Source organism: Lonchura striata, chromosome 11 (genome assembly GCF_050655825.1).
Source record: "Lonchura striata isolate lonStrDom1 chromosome 11, ASM5065582v1, whole genome shotgun sequence".
NCBI classification, from domain to species: Eukaryota; Metazoa; Chordata; class Aves; order Passeriformes; family Estrildidae; genus Lonchura; species Lonchura striata.
The window spans coordinates 2,601,643-2,624,442 of NC_140713.1; the positions used below are offsets into that span (position 1 = coordinate 2,601,643).

The 22,800-nt window shown below is 42.5% G+C and overlaps 1 protein-coding gene across 1 annotated transcript; it reads right to left on the reverse strand.

Moving 5' to 3' along the window:
• Positions 1–5,100: 5,100 nt before the first annotated feature.
• Positions 5,101–22,381, reverse strand: LOC146766343 (cytoplasmic dynein 1 light intermediate chain 2-like). The gene is made up of 10 exons (XM_085589371.1): positions 22,267–22,381; positions 21,554–21,627; positions 21,017–21,133; positions 14,741–14,971; positions 8,380–8,546; positions 7,972–8,065; positions 7,211–7,346; positions 6,779–6,890; positions 6,026–6,085; positions 5,101–5,301 (listed from the first exon to the last, which is right to left on the reverse strand). Exons 1-10 carry the CDS (start codon positions 22,359–22,361, stop codon positions 5,164–5,166), a joined length of 1,224 nt encoding a protein of 407 aa, XP_085445497.1. The 5' UTR covers positions 22,362–22,381; the 3' UTR covers positions 5,101–5,163.
• Between the last annotated feature and the right edge of the window lie 419 nt (positions 22,382–22,800).

The following is a 22,800-nucleotide window of genomic DNA, read 5'->3' on the forward strand; positions in this document are numbered from 1 at the left end:
ACCTCCGGCTCTATCCGTACCTGCTCGGGAACCTCCGGCACTGCTCGGGAACCTCCGGCTCTACCTGTACCTGCTCGGGAACCTCCGACACTGCTCGGGAACCTCCGGCTCTATCCGTACCTGCTCGGGAACCTCCGACACTGCTCGGGAACCTCCGGCTCTATCCGTACCTGCTCGGGAACCTCCGGCACTGCTCGGGAACCTCCGGCTCTATCCGTACCTGCTCGGGAACCTCCGACACTGCTCGGGAACCTCCGGCTCTATCCGTACCTGCTCGGGAACCTCCGGCTCTATCCGTACCTGCTCGGGAACCTCCGGCACTGCTCGGGAACCTCCGGCTCTATCCGTACCTGCTCGGGAACCTCCGGACCTGCTCGGGTACCTCCTGCATCGTCCCTGGTACCTGCTCGGGTACCTCCTCATGACATTCCTTACCTGCTCAGGTACCTTCTTCTATACCCCGGTACCTTTCCTGGGACCTCCTCACAATACCTTCTCCTGATCTTTGTTTCCTGCCCCGGTAGCTCCCCGCACCCTCCGGTAGCTCCCCGCAGCCGCGGCCCCTGCCGCGCCCGCGCCAGCGTAGCCCCGGTGCCGGCAGTGTTGGGAGCAGATCTGGATGAGCACACAGTGTAAATTGTTGCTGACTGATCATTACCACCCCATCCTCACACCCTAACACCCTCTGTTTGACCAACAGGACCAGGAGAGCACGTCGGGGTTTTTACAGACAGACTTTCCTGGGTGGTTTGTCAGTCATTCCAGCCTTTCAAAGGGCTGAGATACTGCCCTGGGTGGCTCAAAAAACCTAAAAGTGACATTAACTATTCTCATGCAGGTTTGGTTTTGTGGTGCCTGTTACATGTGGATTTCAAAGCACTTGTGCAAGAAAATTAAACTGATCAAAACTGTGCAGTCAATTCAAAGGAGAGCAAAAGACTGACTTGCACAAATTCACACCTCAGGTTTCTGCCTGCTCCTGGGTCCTTGACTTCCCTTTCGGATCCCACCAGAATGTTCCAGTGATGTGGTTCCAGCCCCTGCCTTGTGAGAGGAGGTGAAGCACGAGCTGAGGCTGCTCAGAGAGGCAGCAGGAATTCCTTCCTTGAAGAGTCTCAGAACTTGATAAGGCACTGAACAACTTGAAAAACTTTGACCTCAGTCCTGCTTCAAAGAGAGGAGACCAAAGGCTCCACGGGGCCTTTCCAATCTGAACTACACTTAAGTTGTGGTAAATTGTCAGTATTACAACTCAGTATTCTCACCTTGTGGAAAGTAAAGATGTACACCTTACATATTTTAGTGACTTGAGACATATTTCAGGTCTTGACAATGTGGATACTAATACACATTCAGTCGAAGGGTGAAGCAACAGCTTGTGTGGACTAAGCTGGCATCCCTGGAAAAACACCTGGAGTGTGTAAGGGATCCCAGTGTCCTCCCTGGGAGCACTCCACCTCAGGAGCCCTTTTGGCTCCCACTCTGCCAATAGTTCCACTGATACTCAACCCTGCAACTGGCAACAGCTCCACTCAGAGGCATCTTTTATAGATGTTTTAATATTTTAAAAATAAAAACCCCCAAATTGCAACAGCTGAAAATACTGGAAGACATATTTATTGCATCATTGGCATCATCTTTATTACATGTTTTGGTTACCTTGCCTGTTTTCAAGCATTCAAGCCACATCAGAGTGAAAACCTAGTGCTAATACAATAACTAAACCTTTTCCATAATAAATTAACTATTGATTCACCATTCCTTTATCAGAACAATACAACTGAAATACTAAGGCTATCACTGAAAAAGCAAGTTACCAAGGCCCATATAATTCTATAAAAAATGTGTAATTAGCAGAAATACTGGTTCTGCTCACTTACTTGAAAAATACACCAGAAAACTGTCCAACTATAAACAGAAGCCAAATTCTACCAATACCTGTTCAGTTCAACAGTGAGTACAGAATTTCTGTAGCAGTGAAAGATTTGCCTCCTCTGTGCAGCACTGTTTAACCACACAGTGTTTTGTCACAGAGACATTTTTCTGCACATGCAGCATATTCAACACGACAAAATATTCCACCTGCTTTAAACATTTCACTAATTAAGAGAAAACGGATTCAGACACAACAACATTAACAGCAGTTTCAGACATAAAGTATTCATTTTAGCAATACAGCCACAAAAAGTTAACTCAAAAGTTACATAGATCAAATGCTCAAGAAGGTTAAATTAAGTTCCAAATTAATGTAATTTTTACTGATAGAGATTTTGTTGCCTACGATAGCATTACTTTAAAAAATTGTCAAGTTATGGTAAATTAAAATTATAATGCATAACAATTCAATTCAGTCAGTTGTCACTGAAAAACAGGAGTCCAAGACAACCTAAATTCTACAAGGGTTTGAGTTGTTCTGGCAAGACCTCAGTATTACAAAGGCTGTTCTTGAACATTCTGCAATAAAATCCAAAGCACTTGCAGATGATGTTATTGATGTCCCTTGTGAGCTTTTTTCATCTATAAAAGTGGACATAAAAGAGAAAATATCAAGATAAATGTTGCCCCAAACCACTGCACAACTACAGACCAGCTTTTAGTAGACAAAGGCTTGTCACTTAATTGCTCCCATGGTCTCCAAGGCACAGAAGCAATGCTCCCTGTGTGAGGGATGCATGGATTAATCACTGGGAAACTGCTGCAGAGGCTCTCACAGACCAGCATAACAACAGAGGCTGAACAGACAGGAGACCAACTTCCTGATAAACACAGGGATTAATTCAGAGGTCTTAGTGACACTCTCATTCTCCTTGTACCCTGTCAGGTGGCAGTGGCAAGTTCCAAGACTCTGGCTGTTTCCTACTTTTGTTCTCTCTCTCCAAGCATCAATTCCAATTCTAATGGAATTACATCTGAGACCATTCTCATGGGCACTGCACTGACACAAGGCACAATCCCACTCTGGAAGCCTGTCTTTATTTCTGCAAGTCAGCTCAGGGGCTAATGATGAAAACTGGGCTCCCAGCATTTGCCATCAGTAGAAAATTCAGTGATGAGTACCTGCACTTGTAACCTGTAGTACTTCTTGGAAAGGTCAACGCTTGTCCGTCCTTTCTGGAAAAGGTAAGACCACAAAATCAAATTCCAGTGGTTGCCCATTTTTTGGACACCGTTCAAAAGGCAGTTGATTTCTTCAGCTGTGAAATCTTTTAGGACTCTTCTCTTGTTCAGAGGTCTCATTTTCATGGCCAGGGAACACATTTTATTGCCCTGCAAATAATTCTTTTTGTGTCATTAAGAATTATGGAAATATACATAATATTTTTGCATGTGGAAGTAACATTACTGGCAATTCAACATATAATAGTTGTAAAGAAATGGTCCCACTGTAAAGGGAAAAATGCTTCTCCAAGGTTTCTTCACTGCCACCACTTATTAAAATACAGTATTTTTCTGTGATCTTCATTTCTGTTGTGCCTACATAGTTAATTCTTTTAGCAGGTTTATTCCTTTAGGTTTCTGTTACTTCCATACTGTGAAAATGTTCATCAATACAGGAAAAATCAGACCTTTAGATCCTCATTCTGAAAAGATGTCAGCTGAAAAATACTGAACTCAATTCAGGGTTAAATCAGTGTGACTGGAGTAGAATAAACACAGGAATATATTTTTAATAAGTTCATTTTGCTACTGGGCTCCTGTTAAAGGTGACTAAAACAGAAACTACGCAATTCCTGGTGCTTTTATTTGGTCATTTATAAACACATCAGTGCATGATTAGGCATTGCATAACTAACCTCATCTTTGTCAAGTGAATGTGTGCAATTTTCTTTTAAGTGCTGACATTTCTGGTTGCACATCTCTTTGACTCTCTGTCTCTTCAGGTTAACATCTTGGGTTTTTTGTAAAGCTACAAAATTGTGAACAGGGAGGCCACTTAGTCACTTTAAACTAACTAAAATATACTGAAAAACTGGATATAAAACTGTAAAGGAACATTTATTCTAATGAATCAGAATATGCAAATGTTGCTTTGTCAGTAATATCTCATTCTCCTTAGATCTTTTTCTCATAATCCACATTAAGACATAAGGACTATTGATGAGCCAGAAAAAAATAATAGTATTATTGATTTTTCAAGTGGATTTCTGTAAGAAAAAGTGTAATAGTTTATTTAATTTCATAGCCATTTATCTCCAATAGCAAGGACAGATGTTTCTCTCAATGCCCTGACCTAAATGCAAATACTGAGCTTTCAGTTGTACGTATCAGAGAATTCATTTTCTGGTAATACTCACACTTTTCATATGCAGGTGTCAAGTTATAGTTGCTAGTCCACCTAATATTTCTACCATGTTCATCTCTCTTTGAAGCATTAGATTTGTCTTTTCTATTTGGAGTCAAAAGAATGCCTTAAAAATAAACAATAAAAACCCAAGCAATAAAACATTACACACCTTTATTAGAAAAAAACCCAAAATATAAAACGTAAGTTATGTTTTCGGAATTAAAATTTAAGAGAGAACCATCTTTTAAGCCATACCACTAATCTGATCTTGGAAGAAAGACTGGAAAATTCCATTTACTTTAGCTTGCAGGAAATGCATACTTGCTAAAGACAATATATCGTTGTAATGGGATTTCAAGATGAAATACAGTTGCTTTGGTTGGGTTTATTTACATTTTAAATTAACTCTGTGGCTTTCATAAGACAAATTAATCAATTACTGAATCTGAAGGGGAAAATATAAACAAATTCAAAAATCAACGTAGTAGCTTTTACTGGGCATTAATTAAATAAAATAACCATGTGAGCAAGGCTTTTGAAAACAAGAATACTAAAACCAAAACTTTGGTGGGAATTTCAAAATTCAAATTTTAATTCTAATTTCAAAAAATAATTAATTCTTAAGGATTTCCCTTGTAGCTGTTTATTACAAGCTCCAAGTTCTCAGAAGAGCTCCCAGCAGGAACAGAAATGGGTCTAATGGAAAAACAGGACTGGAACTTCGTAAGTGCCTCTACTACAGGAAAGGCTGAATCACTGCAGGAAGTTTTCAGTTCATTAATCCAATGTTGCCACAGTGAATTTGTAAGCAAAATTTTAAAATATTGCCTCATTATTTATTTTCTTTTTGCAGTTTGGAGATATTATATAGGTTACATTTAAATATAAAAAATGGACCTCTGCAGGTTAGAATCATTCCCTTTTCCCTTGAAGGAAACAAAACACCTCCTACTCTTTTCCTTGGATCTACTTACTGATGCTCTTGTAGGCGTTGCTGGCTGTTTGGCAAGGAATGACTGCAAAAACAACATATTAAGCACATTAAATATATTTCAAAGAATACAGAGAAATAAAATACAGTGAAGCTGAGTAACCATAAATTTACTTGATCTTTTTCCTGATATTTACAGGATTCCTCTTTGATATTTCCATACTCCCCCACTCTGTCTCTAGAGGACTGACTGCAAGAAGTAAATAAGCTTTGGGCCTTTGTCTCACACAGCCAGTCCAGAACTCAAAGCCAGAACCACAGACACCCCAGTCTGTAACCCCCAGGACATTTATAATCACCTGGATAGGGAAGTATTGTTATGTTTTTCAAACTATAGAGTAATAAAGGAAATAAGTTACAGCATAGCCAAATTTGACACATTGAAGTCTTTCAAGCCTCTGGCTGTAAGGAAACTGCAATGCTCAGATGTTAGGTTTTAAAAGTATTTATATTTTCACAGATCAGTACAACTTTATGGTGAAATACAAAGTCTCTTCTTCCTCTTCTCCATGTACCTTCTTTCTGTTTTCAGCATATCTTCCCTTCAACTTGCCAAGTTAAGTGACCATATTTCCTACTTGTATTTGTTAGAATAAAGTCTTACTTCACAATTACATCTGAATTTGCAAAGCTGAGAAACAACCATCTGGTGATTTAAATGGGGAATGAAAAACTAAAGGCAATAGCAAGGGAGAAAATTAAATGAAATCTCACATAGTAAGGACTTATTTTCATTCTTCCATTCTTACCTGCTGCTTCATAAGAAATACTTGCTCATCTTCTGCTGCCAGCTCTTTATCATGGACTAACTGTTGAACAAAACATTTTGTTATTATAAGTAAAAACTGAAATCACCATAACTGGTTTTTATGCTTTGGTGATCAAAAGGGAAGAGAGAGGCAAATCTTTAAGACTGTTGTTCACTTTTTTTTTTAAACTGTTCTTTCACATTTAAAATAATAGTACCATTAAAGAAGTTGTCGTTAAAAAATACTGTAAAAAAAAAAAAATATTGGAGCAGATGAACAGTGATGCCAGCACTGTCCTACAGAGATGAGCACTTGGTAAGTAGCCACACTCCTCTTTTTAAGTTTGGGTATTGATCTCATCAGCATCTCTTCAACAAACTGAGATGATCTTGCTTTGCCTTCACATGGCAATCTCAAAGACAAGTGAGTACAAATGGAAATGTCCTGCAAGAGAATTCTCAATTTTCTGGCTGTGTTTCTGCCCCATGCATGCAAAAATAGTAAATATAAACCAGCTCTTCCTGAACTGCCTTTCATTCAATAAAGCATTGCCTTTCATTCAATAAGGCTTCTGGGTTTGCTTGCAGTATTTTAAATAACTAATAAATGAAAGCCTTATGTTTCACACATTTAGATAAAAAAAAAAAAGTTTGCATTTATATTTGGAGTTCTTCAATATTAATAGTCATTAGCAGCCATTCAAGCAAACTCTACTTATTTTTTGTGGTACAGAAAGAAATAACCCCTTTTTACCTTTCTGACAGGAGGTTTTACAATGAAGTCCTCATATGCATCTTCAGGTTTTACTGTTGTAAAGTTTTCATGTAAAATGGCAATTTTCTTCTCATTGTCCCAACCAGCAGGTCTGTAAAGAAATAAAGCTTTTGCTTTTATTGCAAACATTTATTGAGAACATTTATTTACTGCCCTCTACTTAAATATGGCAATTTTCTTACAGATCAGCCCTGTTTCTCAGCTAAATTCCAAGGATACAAAAACTGGAGTGGTATAGTCTGAGTCAAGCCATATGCACAAAGTTGCTGTTTAAATTTGGGATTCCACAAGACTTGCATACTAAGCTTTTGAACAATATACCATTCAATTCACTTTTATATCCATGTTACATGCAATGCAGTGCTAAATAAAAACCCCTCCAACACCGTGCTGCTTGTCCCAGTGACTCACATAAAAACTGCATCCTTTTCTACCACTAAGGCAGGTGTGGTAAACTGGAAACCGTAGGTTTTATGTACAATGTACTTATACAACAGGTCAAGGTTCTTCTCCTCCTTAACTGATGTATAAATCAAGGCAGCCCCATCTGGGCTTCTAGTTAAGGAAAATTAGGCAATATACAGTTTCTAAATTATAATAAGAATTTCAAAACAAGAGTTAATAGATTTATAGCTACTAGACTTATCTTTGAGCAGTAGTTCAAGGCAGAACTAGAGACATTTAGTATGCAGGGGTGGAAGGGATATAACAGGGCAAGGCTTGTGGCACTTCTCTTTGACATACACAAAAGTTATCCATCCTCCCAGCCTTACATGGAAACTGCATCCTACTTCACTCAGAAAAAGTCCAAAACTTAATATACACATGAGATCTCAGGCTTACATGGAAATTGCAAATTCTGAGGGGAAAACCAAGAAAGAACACTTCACAAAATGTAAAGCAAATGCTTTGTAAAGGAACAAAAAGTCCAAGTCCCATGCACAATTTAAGAACTATAAAATATTTTATACATCTGTCAACTTTTTCAGAAAAACAAACGCTATACATACTTACCTAAAGTTAGATATGTGTGGCACATACTCTAACCAATAACTAAATACCAAGCAATCTTGCAGAACAATTTCTTGGATGAATGTTACGTGCAATTCAACATGAGAACATCTCTTCTTGCTTCAGGTTAGAGGCAATCTCCTGAGCACAGAAAAGGATACACTGTAAGCAGAATCTGCGGATGTGTGACTGAATGAAGTCAAAGTGTTCTTCCCTGTAGTCGTGCTCCTTCTCCAGGACACTCACTGCATCACACTGGGAGAGGCAGGAAAACAAACCAGAAAACCCAGGAATTTAATCCCAGCACATCTTAAAACACCTTCCCTTATCTTACAAACTCCCATTACATTTACCTTGTGTCTCTGGTTCTAAAATAGCACTGATAAATCAAACTCTAATTGATAAGGTTATTACTATTCCATCAAAGTAAAGATTGATGTTGATGGCAGAAGCTCACTTGTAGAACAAATCCCTCCCCTGTTAATCCAGAATTCATTTTGCCTGTCTGCAGAAAGCATGCCTTTAACAGAGAAGCCCACGAAGAGCAGCAAAGAGAAGCAGAGCCTCACTTTTGTGCACACCACGAGCACGGGAATGCCCAAGTTATGAGTCAGCACGTTGTCTCCGAGGGGAAGGGAAACATGTTCATCCTCCTGGCCAGATGAGGGGCCTCTCCTCTGTGGTGATCCTTGGTAACCTTCTTCAGGTTCTACATACTCCTGAAACTCCTTTATAACTATTAAAAGAGAGAAATTCTTAGGCTACAACAAAGGAACTAGTTCTTTTAAAATCATAATTAATCTACAACTAACTAGAAATCTCAAGAGGTTTTTAAAAATTTTTATACCACATGAAAACTGAGTGCAAGTTAAGCCTTGTTGCCTTTTCCAACATCACAACACTCTTCCATCAAAACTTACAGGAAACTAAATCAAGTGGGATCTGGAGCCATTATAAATAATCACAATTATCTGCAAAAATGCATATTCCTGAACATTTCATTATAGGTCAGTTGACAACAGAAAATATAAATGTGATTTACAACACAGCCTGTACCCTACAATTTGTACCTATTGTGGAAGAAAGCACGGTGAAAATGTAAAAGTACACAGAAAACACCAACCTGAAACAACCACTTTTTCATACAAACAATTATTTTAGTTCCTATTACTCTACCTTTCTGTTGTAGGCATCCAGTGCTAGAAATATAAAACCTACCTGCATAAACACAGACTCAAGGGCATCTGCAGGCTACCTGAAGAGACTCAGTTGTATTCTAGAAAACTGCAGTGAGGTCCAGAGGAAACTCAATGCTTTTTATGTTTTCAGTATTTTAATTTTACGGCAACAGTGGGTGTTCCAATAATCCTGAATACTACCCAATATTGAAGCACCTAACGATTAGTTTTAAGGCCATTTTGGAAATGCACTGTGAGCCCACACATGCTTAATCAAATCTGGGCTGCAATCTGCACTTTAATGTCTTTTGCTCAAGACCAAAGTGACAGAACAGCTAAATCTGTGTCCTGGATGTGGATGCTCCAGGCACACACTGCCCTGAGGCCCTGGGCTCTCCTCCTCATTCAGCCATAGGGAACCCTCATGGAAAGAGCCAAACAAACTCCATATCTGCTCCCACAAATGCTCCTTCATTTTAAAAACAGAGTGGGAGCAGAGTGACTGTAGAGACAGTGAGGAAAACTCCTTGGAAAGCCACCAGTCTCCAGCTCAGCCACACAGAGAGGCTGCTCAGAACACTCTCTGTACCGGGGAAGGAACTGCAATGAGCCTTCTGAGCTTCAGGAAGTGGTAAAACCTCAGGGAAGTTTCTTATACAAGCCTTGCAAAAAGAAGCCATGGTATCTTTTCAAAACAGGAACCATTCCTGCAATGGTATGGGAGTGTGGAAGGAAGAACAGATCAGAAAACTGTTCTGTTTAAAGATGCACAATCTACAATGTTTAGTTGAAATATAAAATGGTGTGATTCTTGTGGAAGAGAGCTCCATTCCAGAGAAAATCCTAAAAACCCCAAACTAAATACAGACCATAAGACTTCCAATCACCAATTCAGTATATGCTAGAGTGCAAGGAAATACAAACAAATGTAAATGAAATGCAGTTGCTTTTAACGTGGGGAGGCAGTGCCTTCTTGTGGAGAAGAAGCAGCAGCACTCCAAAGGATGCTTTCTCCAGGACTGTTTCCTAGTCAGCTACAGCAAATCAAAATTCCGTCACACATTCTGCACATTCCACGTGTTTATTATCTCACCAAAAACATTTAACTAGAAAAGGAGTTTTTTGAAGTACCTCTTTCCTTTATTAGCTTTCCCATTACTATTTATTATTGAGGCCAAGTGTATTAGAGCAGTTTAAAGAACAGTATCTGCATCACCCACAATGGTTCAGATGAGGCTCTGACTTAATCACATAGAAGACTATTTCACAATATAGCTCTCAATTTACCACAGCATGATAATCGGACAGGATTCCTTTCCTGGGTTTTGTTCATATCAAAGCAAAATAACCCTTTCTTTACTGAGCATAAATGCCTTCTAATTTGGGGAAAAAATGCCTCTCCCAAAAAGATTAACACTCTACAACATGAGAAAACACAAGATGCTCTAAGAATTTTAGAAATGTAAATAAGAGCAAATCCAACGTGGAAATTTCAGAAGTCTGATGGTTTCATCCTCATGAATTTCTGCTGAATGGGAATGAAGGGCACAGTCCCAGAGAGCAACAACTCCCAGCCCCTCCTTGCCCCAGGAGTCAGCAGGACCCAGCAGCAGCACCAAGGCCACACCTCACACACAGGAGAAAAGTCTCCCGTGTGGATTCCCAGGGATGCACCTGGCCTGGCATTAACCCCTGCCAGACAAGGAGCAATGGGACACAAGACTGGGGCCAACAGCGGCAGCTCTGAACAAACAACTGCTGAGTTACAGAAGGTACCAGCCAGAGCAAGACCCTCTGACTACAGCACCCTGAGCACACAGAGCCACCTGAACTCAGGAACAAGTGGGAGTGCTCGACAGCAAGAGGCTCTTCAACACTGCTCCAGGCTTCCACTCAACCCCCATTCCCTCCAAAATTTAGTCCTAAGAAAACCAAGTGAACCTAGATCCCAGGCACTGTCAGATGCCTCCATGAACAAACTGCACACCCACAAAGTAATAAAGCAGCTCATTGCAGTTAAAATATTTGACACGCAGCAATTTCGTACCTTTTCTCACCTCCCACAGCTGAGTCTCATTTAAGCTCCATTCTCAGGCTTCTAATGGATATAAAGTATCCTTATTTAATGGATATAAAGTTGTACATCCAAACAGCTCATAAAATCTTTTATTTTTCCTTTTTTTCTAATGAGCAATGAATATTATCTCCTCCCCACAGTTCTGATTGAGGAATCATCTTCTATATGGTATGGAAAACAACTCTTTTCTTTATTAAGAAGTGGTGAAAATTACTTTGGTTTAAGGTATTTCAACAGGAAATACCCCTAAGATGATGCACAAAATATAGGAAGCCAGAAAAACAACAGTTCCTTTGGAAATCTGTAATATTTTGCCACCAATCACTAAGGTTGAATACTCAAAATGGCCTATTATGTTTAAAAAATTCTCACCAGGTGATGATGTGCCATTAAAATCACACCTCCACTACAGAGTGCTGACTTATCTACCAAACTTGTGGCTCTTTAGAGTTTTGCATTGAACACAGCAAATGAAATTGAGGTTGCAGAAAACTGTTTTGTTGCTGTTGCTCACACAAGGCCCTGCAAGGTAACCCCACCAAAAACTGCTGCATCACTCAGAACATGCATTGAATGGAAGCACCACTGAGACACCAATTCTCAGTTATTAGGTTTGGTTGTTCCAGCCACAGTAATTTGCTCAGGCTTGGAGTGCTCTTTTAACTGCAATGTGGAAATGCAGGCAAATGTTACATCTTAAATGGATAAATCCCAAAGACCCTAACAGCAGACTGAGGAAAATGAAGAATATTTTTCTAAGACAATCATTCCATATTTACACTCTTTCAAGTTTCACAATCACTTTTTGCTTTTTTTTTGTGCCCCATCTTTATTGATAATTAAAAAAATCAGTCTTGTGGAAAGAATTCCTAGACAAAAGATATCTGGATAAATTAATTTTTAAAAATCTTTTAGCTTAAGAAATCTTTCAGCTCTATGTCAAATCAGAAAAGCAAAAAGGTAGACAATCTGCAACTAATTCAGCTTGAAGGGGACAGTACACAATTTGTAAAAACATGTTACTGTGTTTCAATTCTTTAGCTTCAAACACCCCAGAGGTCATTGGTGTAATTGCCATTTTACCAGTACACCTCCTTTCTGCAGTATTTGATTCCTGACAGCCACATTATCTGCTCTGCTGTCTTAAAAAGGGAGGCAACATCCCTGAAATAATTATTCCAATATGTGTTATTCAAATAATGAATTATCACAATTGAGCCTGAATGAAATGGACATAGTTGGCATTATGTACCTGACTTCACATTAGCCAAGCTCTTAGCAAGGAACCCCTGGGCAGCTCAGTGATGGAGTGAGTGTAGGCAGGCAGTGCTCTGGGTACATTCCCAAGAAGACAGCCTGTGGCTTCTATGTGTGTCCTGCTGCCCACTCTCGAAGTGCTTTAACTCCAAAGTTTCTCACCTAGCCAGGCAAGCCAAGAGTCAGAATCTCAACCAGCAAATACAGGAGCAAGGGCTGGGTGCAGAATGGCCTCCCAAACCCTGCCAGCAGAGACAAGCAGTCCAAAGTCCAGCTGCACTGACAAGCAAACAAAGCTAACAAAGGCATTTCTGGAAACTCTTAGGACCTTAGCAATGGAGAAGGAACAACCTTGCAGCACTTCCAGTGGATGCCACTGGGGCAGGACTAGGCAGTGTTTCCCGGAGGTTCCTGGTGCTGAGTGTGATAGCCAGGGAAAGCACTTTGGACATTCAGTTTTGGATGGAGGAACAGGAGGAAGGAAATACTTTGCAGGAGAAGTCAGGAAACACATCCATCCATGTGGTCTTATGCTGCAGGGGGCTTATATTCAGCACATCCCATCACTCTGCTCTCCATTTCTATGTTTCAACTACCCTTATGTGAACTTTATTATCCTGGTTTTTACATATTTGGGCTGTTGCAAGCCAGTGACTTCATTTTCTAAGTGGCAGCATACCGCAGGAGGTAGGCACAGGTAGCAGGACTTCAGTAAGGAGAGCTTTGCTGTGCAGCTTTAGGATGGACAGCAGTCTCAAGGCAGTCACCAGGCACGTGTGCTCTACCCTGGCCAGTGCATTACCCTGACACAGTTACAACAGGCCTTTCCCCGGCATGGGCTGCTAAGAATTACAGGACGTGGTAGCCAAAGTTCTGAGTGCACAGCTGGCCCTAGAGACAGTCCACAAGAAGCCAGAGATGTGTCCAGGTAACACAAGGGTCCTGCACAAGGCCTGAGAACAGGAGATGGACATTTGAAGATATGAGGGCCCTGTGTGCCACAGCTGAGCCAGGGGATGGCCCTGAAGCCAGACATAGAACTCAGCCCCTCTCCCTTGACTCCAGGAGAGCTCAGAACAAACCAGGAGTTCCCATGATACTTTAATTTAGAATTCTCTAAGATACTGCTATTGGAAAGCCTTCTAAGTTCCTCAGAGAGGGCACTTGAGCTTTGCCATAACTCTTTCACAGACTGCACTCTGAAGGGAAGGCTGAAAAGCTTCTCTTTACAAAAGGAAAATTTAAGTGCACAAACTTGCCCTTTATTTGGATTGCCATAACATTTGCTGTGTCTCACAAATGTGTAAACTGGATTAAGTGCTGGATTTTGATACTAGAACTGTCTTTCTATTTCCATTTCCAAAAAATCTCTGATGCACGTTGTTTTCCCCTAAAAACTCTCATATTTTACTTTTTGTTTAAATGTAACCTGATGATCAAACCCAGGTGGTTTCAATGATTAAATTTAAACTGCAGCTGGTATGTTACAGTCACAAAATTTCTGGGAACGTAATATTTAGCATTCAGAAAGGATTATCAGCTATACAAATACACCTGAGTGCTCACAGGTCAAACAGATCACACTGCTCCCTATAAGTAGCTCAGGAACCTACCAGACCGTATTTGCAAGGGTTCCACACTCCAGCACAGAGAGCCACCAGCCTGGAGCAAAAGCAGCAAGCACAGAGGATCAGTCTGAGTCTACTTCATCTCAAAGGACTGGAAGTTGCTAAGGTCTTTTCCACTGAAGGAATTTATTTTGGAGTAATTCAATATGAAAACAGGAAAAAAAAAAATCTTAAGAAGCATTCAACGATACTTTAGGAAAGCCCTGCAGGATCCAATACTACAACAATGACTGCCTGCCAGTGCTAGATTCCATCCTGCCATGGATATGCCAGGAAAGAAGGTTAATTTATACAACATTCTTAAAGTCACAGGGTAGGAATGGATGTAGTGAGACATAATTAGCTGCGCCAGGTTCACAGAAACCAAAACCAGTTCTGAGCCACCAGAAAAACAAGGGCAGAGAGACTTTCTGTAAGACAAGCACACTATGGGAATGGGACCCACAGCAAACCACACAGCTCACTTCATCACTGAACTTTGTCACCATCTTTTAAAAACCGAATCTGTCATTTTATTATTTTTTAATTGCCCTTTTTAAAATCAAATTATCAAAATCTCATTATTGCCCAGTATCTAGACCAATAATTCACCTGATGTTTTGTCAGCACAGCAAAACTGGAACACTTGTTTTAAAGCCTAACACAGTATATTTGAATTAGTGTTGCAATCACAACTTAAGAGTAATTTTTATCCAACCCATTCTCAAAACACTGAACCAAAGAAATACATCAAATATTGTGAGAGCTAATTAAAAAACCAACAGCAATGTATGGATGCACAAAGACTTACATTTTTGCTCCATGTGCCTCATCTCTTCTGGAGGGATTTTCATCTTATCAATGTGTTCTTGCAAGACACTGGCCCATTTCTGTAAAGACTCCATAACAGTCCAAGGTCTAGACATATCTGCAACAAAGACCACGATGGTGTCTTGCAGGGATTCAGCAGAAACTGCGAACTTCAGCAGCCCTTTGTGGTACAAGTCTCCATCCAGGATCCAGACGTTGCAGCGAGTGTGGTCTGAAAGGAAAAGGCACAGTTGGAAGCCAGCAGATGCCAGGGTTTGCTTTGCCAGGCTGGGAGTGACCAGGTGAGAGCATCAGTGCCCAGTGGAAGAAGCAGCTCCAGCTACCAGCACACTTTGCCAGCTTGTTTGTAAGACAGGTTCCTGTGTAAATGCCTAAATTAGTGAGAAATGCTTTCATTTCTGGGTCCAGAATATTTTCCTTTAGAAAGATAATTTCTGTTCTTGAGCTTTTACCCAGGACAGCTGTCAGGACAGTTTTTAATCGCTGCACAACATTCCTGCATTAGAAACACTCACAGTGAACCCAGAACACAGGGGATGTGTAAATGCAGGCCCAAAGGAGTGGCCCCGCCCCAGCCCAGCAGGGGATGAATGCTGCCCTTGGTGTCTCCCAGATACATAAGCTGGTTTCACACACTCACCTCCCAGCAGAAATAAACTGCAAACAAGATACCAGCAATAAGCAGCTTAAGTTTCTAGCACAGGAGTGGAAGGGTAAATACAGGATGAATTTCCCACCTTCCCAACAAGGTTGTGCCACCTGCTCTTAATGCACACTGACTTAACACCGGCTCCTTCTGCAGCCTCCTGACCAAATGAGCACTGGGGAAATGATCTGGTATTGCAGCTTTTGTGCTTCTTCCACAAGTGCTTTTGATAGTGGCAGGATGTTTTGTTGGAATGCAAGGCAGAGTAGATGGGGATCAGCTGGGTCAGACAGCTGGCATTTTACCCCAAAACTGAACTCTTGGCAAGAGTATAAGAACTTAAAAAGGAGTTTCCTCCAAAAATTATATATCAGGTACCATGAACAACCAATTCTTTCAAATTAAAAAAAAATAGAAAAAAAAAAGAGAAAGAAGGAGAGAAAGAGAGAAACAGAGAGACAGAAAGAGAGAGAGAAAGAGGGGATTATCCTCAGAACTTCCTGCTGAAGAGGAACAACTCCATTGTTTCTATCTTCTAGACTCTTCCTAGTACCTCTCCCTAAGTATTCCTTACTTTACTACAGCTATCCAGAGGGAACAGTGAGTCTCTCTTGCGCTACATACACAATATGACACTTCTGAAACATACAGATCTGCAAACCAGTCACTGCAGAACCCAAATTTTCAAAGCAGCTACTGAGCTTCATAATTACCCTGCCTCACTGTACTTCTGTGTCCTGAATCTTTCAGCTTCACAAAATAAATCCAGTTACTATGGCTATCATAACTTTATTCTGGAAAGGAATCCTCCCCTCCTGACTGCAGAAAAAGGCAAAAGATTGGCTAAGAAATCTGGAAGAAGAAAAGATGACAGATATATACATCCTACTTGTTTAATCAGGCCTTGGACAAAACTACTAAGCCCAGTTTCAGACACCTCATCAAGGTGCTGCTGGCAGCCTACATCTAGCATTTGTTGTAAGTTTTGTTGGGCTGTTGTAAGACATTCCAACATCAGCCATCACACAAACAGGCCAACAGCCACACTGTGAACTTGCAGTTCCTCTCACTGCCAGCTGCACCCCTCGATTCACTCTCCAGTGATCAGTCAGGGTAAGCCCTGTGGAGCTCAGAAATGCAGCTGTGCACAACCAGCCCTGTTCCCCTCCCTCACCCTGCTCCAGGACACCAATCACTGGCATCACAGGGATTCCCACGGCACTCTAAGTCTGAATCTAAAGCTCCCAAAGACCTCTGAGGACAGAGGGAAGGTCTAGGAAAAGTATGGAAAAACAGAGAGCAAGGTAGGACACAATGTGAACACATTTACATGTTTGCTATTACACAAGAGTAAATAAAATATCTGTGCAGGATTCTGCATGTCCTAAAGCAGCAGCCTCCCAGTAAATAAAAACCCTGCGAGCTTTCTATGAGCTAAAGGTTATTAATAGACAGGGACTGTATGTATCCAACTGTCTCCTTGGAGCATGAATGGAAGTTTTGAAAATCTAATGCAAATCTATCCATACTTCATGCAAGTTTACAGCTCTCCTCATCATTGATGGATTCTCCTGTGGGGAATACTCTGCAGAAAAGACTTTTACACCTTGGCAAGTTAGAAAAATTAATAATATCCAAATTCACTGCTTCTAAATCATGTTTTAAAGCCAACAGCTAAGGTTAAAATTGTTTTCTTTGCTATGCACCTTTGCTCCCCTTAAGGATTTAATATTTGCTTAACATGTAGAATGCAGACTGGAATTAGAATGCAGCTGGAACTACCACTCAAAATCAATCTGCTAGGAAGCCTGGAAGCCTTGCACTCACATTAAAACATACTCTAGCAAAAAAAAATGTAACACTGTATGAAAAGGAAAGGTTTTGCTCCTTTCTAACAGGACAGTGGAATGTCTTGTGATTTACATTTGCTAAAACACAAAACACACTTAAAAATACAGCACTGGGTGCTCACAATTTGGCAAAGACTTGGTGGTAAACTCAGCTTTGTCAGCACCACATCAAGCTCCTACTTAGTAATGAGTGTTAACTGGGCCCTTCTTACTGGCTATGACACAAAATACAAAAACAGAGCAAACAATTACCAGGTCCTGTTGGAAAAGCAGGAGCTACTTACCACAGGCTATTACAAAAGCTGCTAGAATCACATCTCTAAATCCTGTCAATATTCCATTATCCGTTTAGTCCTGAAAAAGATCTTCCAGCTTAGATGAATTTTATTGCACATGGTTCATTCTGTGAACTGCAACTACATCTGCATCTATTCAAAAGATATCAGTGGCAATTAGATATCCCTTGCTCAAGTTGTGAAAAGAAGCAAAAAAGAAAACATTCAAAAGAATAACTTTAAAGATCTTGACCAAAAAAAAAAAAAAAAGACAATTTTCTTATTAGAAACTAGTGCAGCAGCAAGACTTGGCTCAACCTGGAACAACCAGTTCAGCTGGAATATGCATATGATATGACTGAGGCCAGTCCAAATCTGAGGCAAAACCCAAGACTGCTTTGTTTAGTTACAAGAATGCAACCCCAGCATGGCTCCTCTTCCCTGCACACTGGGTACAGGCGAGGTGCATCTGCAGTCTGGCAGGTGAGAAATGTCCCTGTGGTGCTTGTGGCTCCAGCTGACACACACAGCACAGAGCAGGCCATGCAGTCTGGCTCCCTCTTCTGCTCTACATCCCCACTCTAACTCTGCCCTGGCTCTGCAAGGGCCTCTGAAAATTACTCTGGAAACACAGATCCTTTAGGAAAATTGTGCACAGCTTCTCTTCTACCTCCTATGAATTCAGATTCTCAGTCTTCAAAAGCAGACTAACCAGTAGAGACAAGAAACGTCTGTTTATCATAAAGACAGGCAAAAAACTAAAACTTGCCATATTCTTTGAAAAATTTCACCAATGGGGGCTAAGCTCCAAAATCAGTTAATATTCAAAGTTAAGTTTGCAGGCAGTGCTATAAATGCTTTCATCCAGATGAGCTATGGTGTCATGTACCCAGGAACAGCCATATGCTCTAAGGATAATATAGCTGGAGATTTACAAGAATCCTCTCTCTCCCAGGATTGCTTCTCAGGTCTCTCCAAACCTCTTATTGGGCAAATGCCTTGGCCTAGGCAGCATTTGAGATAGTGACAAAACATAACTTTAAAATAAAAAGGTATCTTTTCCCTAGGAAAGAGACTTTTCAGATGGAGATTCAGTAGCAGACTTAGAATCTAAATACCCTGAGCCCTGGGAACCAAAACCCACATGTCACACTGAGCAGTGACACCTGGAAGAGCTGGAGCAGCTGGACACAGCACAGTGCCCATGTGCCTCCAGCTGCCAAGAAACCAGCAGGGGACAGGGAAAACCAAACAGTCCATGGGCACCTCTGTGAGCCACAGGGGGCCTGCAAGGCAGAGATACTTCCTGGACTTTCCTACAAACTGAAAATAACAATTTAATTGCTTAGCTGATCTTAAAGAGGAAAGTAACTGTAAACCAAGATTGCCATCCAACAATCCAGAAAAATTCTACTTTAGGTGTAGGAGCAGCCAGGTTCAAACATCCCTTGAAGAGGAACGGGGAGGGGAGACCACAGCATAGGAAACAACACAGATTTTCCTTAAGGTTTCCAAGGGGAAGTGGGAAGTAGATAATGAATGACTCAGCATTACGAGGAAAATATTTCTCCTGGACAGAGTAAACTTATTTGAAATAAAGAAGAATAAGACTAAGACAGCAAATAAATCTTTTATCACTGGGAAAGAAACTGAGATCATCTCACTCCACTGCAGAGTTTCAGTTACCAGTGTTCACCTGGCACCCCTGAAAATCCTTGTGATCTGGTCTTGGCTAGGTTGGACTCTAGTAAAAAGCAAAGACCCTCAGAACCATTCATCTGCTCCTGAGCTCCTGAATGCCTACCCTGAGGTTCTTTATGGCTTCCAGAATTGTGGGCCAATTATAACGCCTTTGTTCCCCAATCTGGATATGAGCATAAACTCATCTGAAGCACAGAGAGTTTAAAAACCAAATTCAAACCTGTCCTAGAGAAGAAAGAGTGTTATCTCTGCCTGCTGGGAGGTCCTGACCCACTTTGCTATTTATTTTGCTTGTGGATGACACTAATGAGACAGAAAGGGAAAAGGCACATATTATTAGCTCCTAACACGCACATTAGAGGATGCATGAAGACCTGAATTGGCCAGCTGAACTTGTAGTCAGTCAAAAATTATCTCTTTTTTTCCTGCTAGTGCTGCTGGAGTTCTTATGACAGGGCTCTCCTATCACTTTAGCCACTCAGGAATAGCCCAAAAATATTTCCAGTGTAGGGATATACTTGAGGTTTGATAGATAACACCAGGAAAAATAGCACAGCAAACATTTTTCTGCTTGTAATAGCATCTCCTTTGAAGCTGCAAGAGGCCTGCTGACACAGGCAGTCTCAGCCCTCCTAATCATAGGGGCTTTTCCCATCCTGAAATGTTTATGCAGAACTAAAGCAGATTGTGCACAGTGGAAAAGCACTTACACCCAGAACCTAAAGAAGCATTTAAAATTACAGCCCAAAGGATTTTTAGGAGCTGCAAGAAGGCCCCTGGAAGATATGGCAATGTACTCATCCTTTCATTGTGCCTAACTTAGTATCCAAAGGCAGCTTCCTGCCACGTGAGTGCAGGCCCAATCTCCATAACAACCAGTCACATATGGCACTTAATCACTCCTGCAAGCCTTCAGTGCATCTCCAGTTTCAAAATACCATTATAGGATCTTCCTAGTCTGTTCCCAGGAACAGGGATGAACCACCAGCACTGCTTCCCTCTTCCAAGCTCTGAAGGAAGTCACAAATAAGAAGACTTATATTCCCCATTTTTAAAGACAAACCAACCCAAGGAGGTCTAGCAGCTTGCCCAAAATAAGATCAGCAGAGGCACATTTAGGAACAAAGATAACAAACTCACTCCCCATCTCTTTCTGTCCCAAACCTTCCCAAAAGCACAAGTAATCTGATAATTTTAAATGGTCTCTTGGCATAATCTCCCTCCATGCAGTAGAGACAAGAGATCAGCAACAGCAACAAAAAGACAAGAGACAAAGAGATCAGCTCCAACTCGAGAAAAGGAAACACTAATTCTGACTTTAAGTTCCGTTCTTCACTCAGTCAACTAAAGCAAAACATCTGTTATAGTTAACCAAAATTCCACACACAGCCCCTATGAGAAACACCCTGCGCCCAGAAATCCATGCTGAGCATGACACTCTCATGGATGTATCCCTCCCTTTCTCTAATCACAAAGTAGCCACAGCAACGCCACTGCTGCTGCTACAAAGTCACCACCAGCAAAGGATCTTCCCTGGAGCAGAAGGGATCCCCAGAGCTGCCCTGCCCCAGGCACAGGTCAGGCTCCCAGAGGGGCAGGGGGGAGAACGGACATTGACTGTGAAACCTTCCCCTCCACAGAAATGGACAACCAGCACCCAAAACTCCCAGCACCACGCTGAACCAGCTACTGGGGCGTAGCCCAGAACACACTTGTCAAACCACAATTATTAAAACAGCATGGCAGCTAATTAATTAAAGAGATTGCATTTCAAATAAACTTACCATCTCGGTCTTCATCGTGAATATTCAGATACAAGTATTCCAGCCCTCTTCCTTTCTTGCCATGCTCTGCTCCCTGTATTTTAGCCATGAGTGTGGTTTTGCCTGAACCGTCATCACCTGCCAGTAAATTTGTAGAGAACAAAAAGACACCTTCAGAATTACATTTGACTTCACAGAAAAGATTTTTTCACAACTTGCTTAATTAATAAGAAACATCCTTGTATACACTTCTGAATCACAGTTCTTTGCTGTTCTCTATCAAGTATTTCAGCTAAATCTAATGGCTTGTACCAGAACAATAAGAACGAAAAACTATCTTATTCTCTATTATTACTTAAAATAGGCTATAAATCTAACAGTGGAAATCAATGAGAAAGTAAATCTACAAGCACAAGTCAAGATCACAGAACAAATTACATAACCCAACTGTAAGGAACCCACGTGTCAGTTTGCTCCAATCGGTGTTTGAAATGCTCTTTGCTTCTACAAATAAAAAGACAACAAACCAACACCCAACTGGTTGTGCGTGTTACTTACCAAAAACAAGAATATTCTTGCCCGATGGCAATTTCGATCTGGACCGTGTCGAGACTTCGCTGAGGATGGAGGACCTGGGAAGCAGCAGAGCGGCCGCGTTAGCGCGCGGCACGGAGCGGGCTGACAGCACCATGAGCTCAGCACATCCGCACCCAGCAGCGGCACATGCGGGCTGTGGACGAGCAGGGCTGTCACAGCCACAGGCCAACTGCACTCTGAACCACCTCAAGCATGCCACCTTCTACCGAAGGGCTTTTATGATTTCTAAACCACAGGCAGGGACATTTTAAGTTCTCCTCCTTTGTACGGGGCCGCAATACTGCAGAACATTACTTTTCAACTAACTCCCATCACAATCGGTTGCTGTATTCGATATACACCTGTCTGCCATTATAGGTATTTTTTAAGGGGGTTTTTAAGAAATAAAAGCCAACTACACACGAGATCGCCTTTGCCGAAGCCGGCCCCGCGGATATCCCGCAGAGCCGCGGTCCCGGGCCCCGCTCCCTTCCTACCCCCGTCCTCCCGTCCCTGCGCCCGCGGGGCTCCCGTCACGCACCCCCGGACCCCCCGGCGCTCCCCGCCGGTCCCGCCGCCGCCGCCCGCGGGGCCCGAGCGCGGCCCCGACCGGCCGAGGCCCCGCGCCGCGCTCCAGCCCCGCGGAGCCCGGGCTCGCCCCGCCGTGCAGGGCCCGGGCGGCCGCGGGCGCTCACCAGAGGTTCTGCCCCTCGTCCTCCTCGCCGGGCAGCTCGGCCCCGCCGGGCCCCTCCGGCCCCAGCAGCTTCTTCTCCGCCAGCACCGGCGCCATCTTGGAGCCGCCGCCACAAAGAGTGACCTCACCGGGCCGCGAGGACCCCGCCCCGCCCCGCCCGTCCGCGCGCGCCGCCGGCCCCGCCGGCCCCGCCGGGCCCTCCGCGCCCGCCCACCCCGCCGGCGCCGCGCCCGCCCCGCGATCAGGCGGCGCCCGGGCAGCCCCGGCCGCGGCCCGCCCTGCGCGCCGTTCTGGAGCCGCCAGCGCCCCCTGCTGCCCGCAGGAGCGGTGCCTGCTCGGGAACCTCCGGCTCTATCCGTACCTGCTCGGGAACCTCCGGCACTGCTCGGGAATCTCCGGCTCTACCCGTACCTGCTCGGGAACCTCCGGCTCTATCCGTACCTGCTCGGGAACCTCCGGCTCTACCTGTACCTGCTCAGGAACCTCCGACACTGCTCGGGAACCTCCGGCTCTATCCGTACCTGCTCGGGAACCT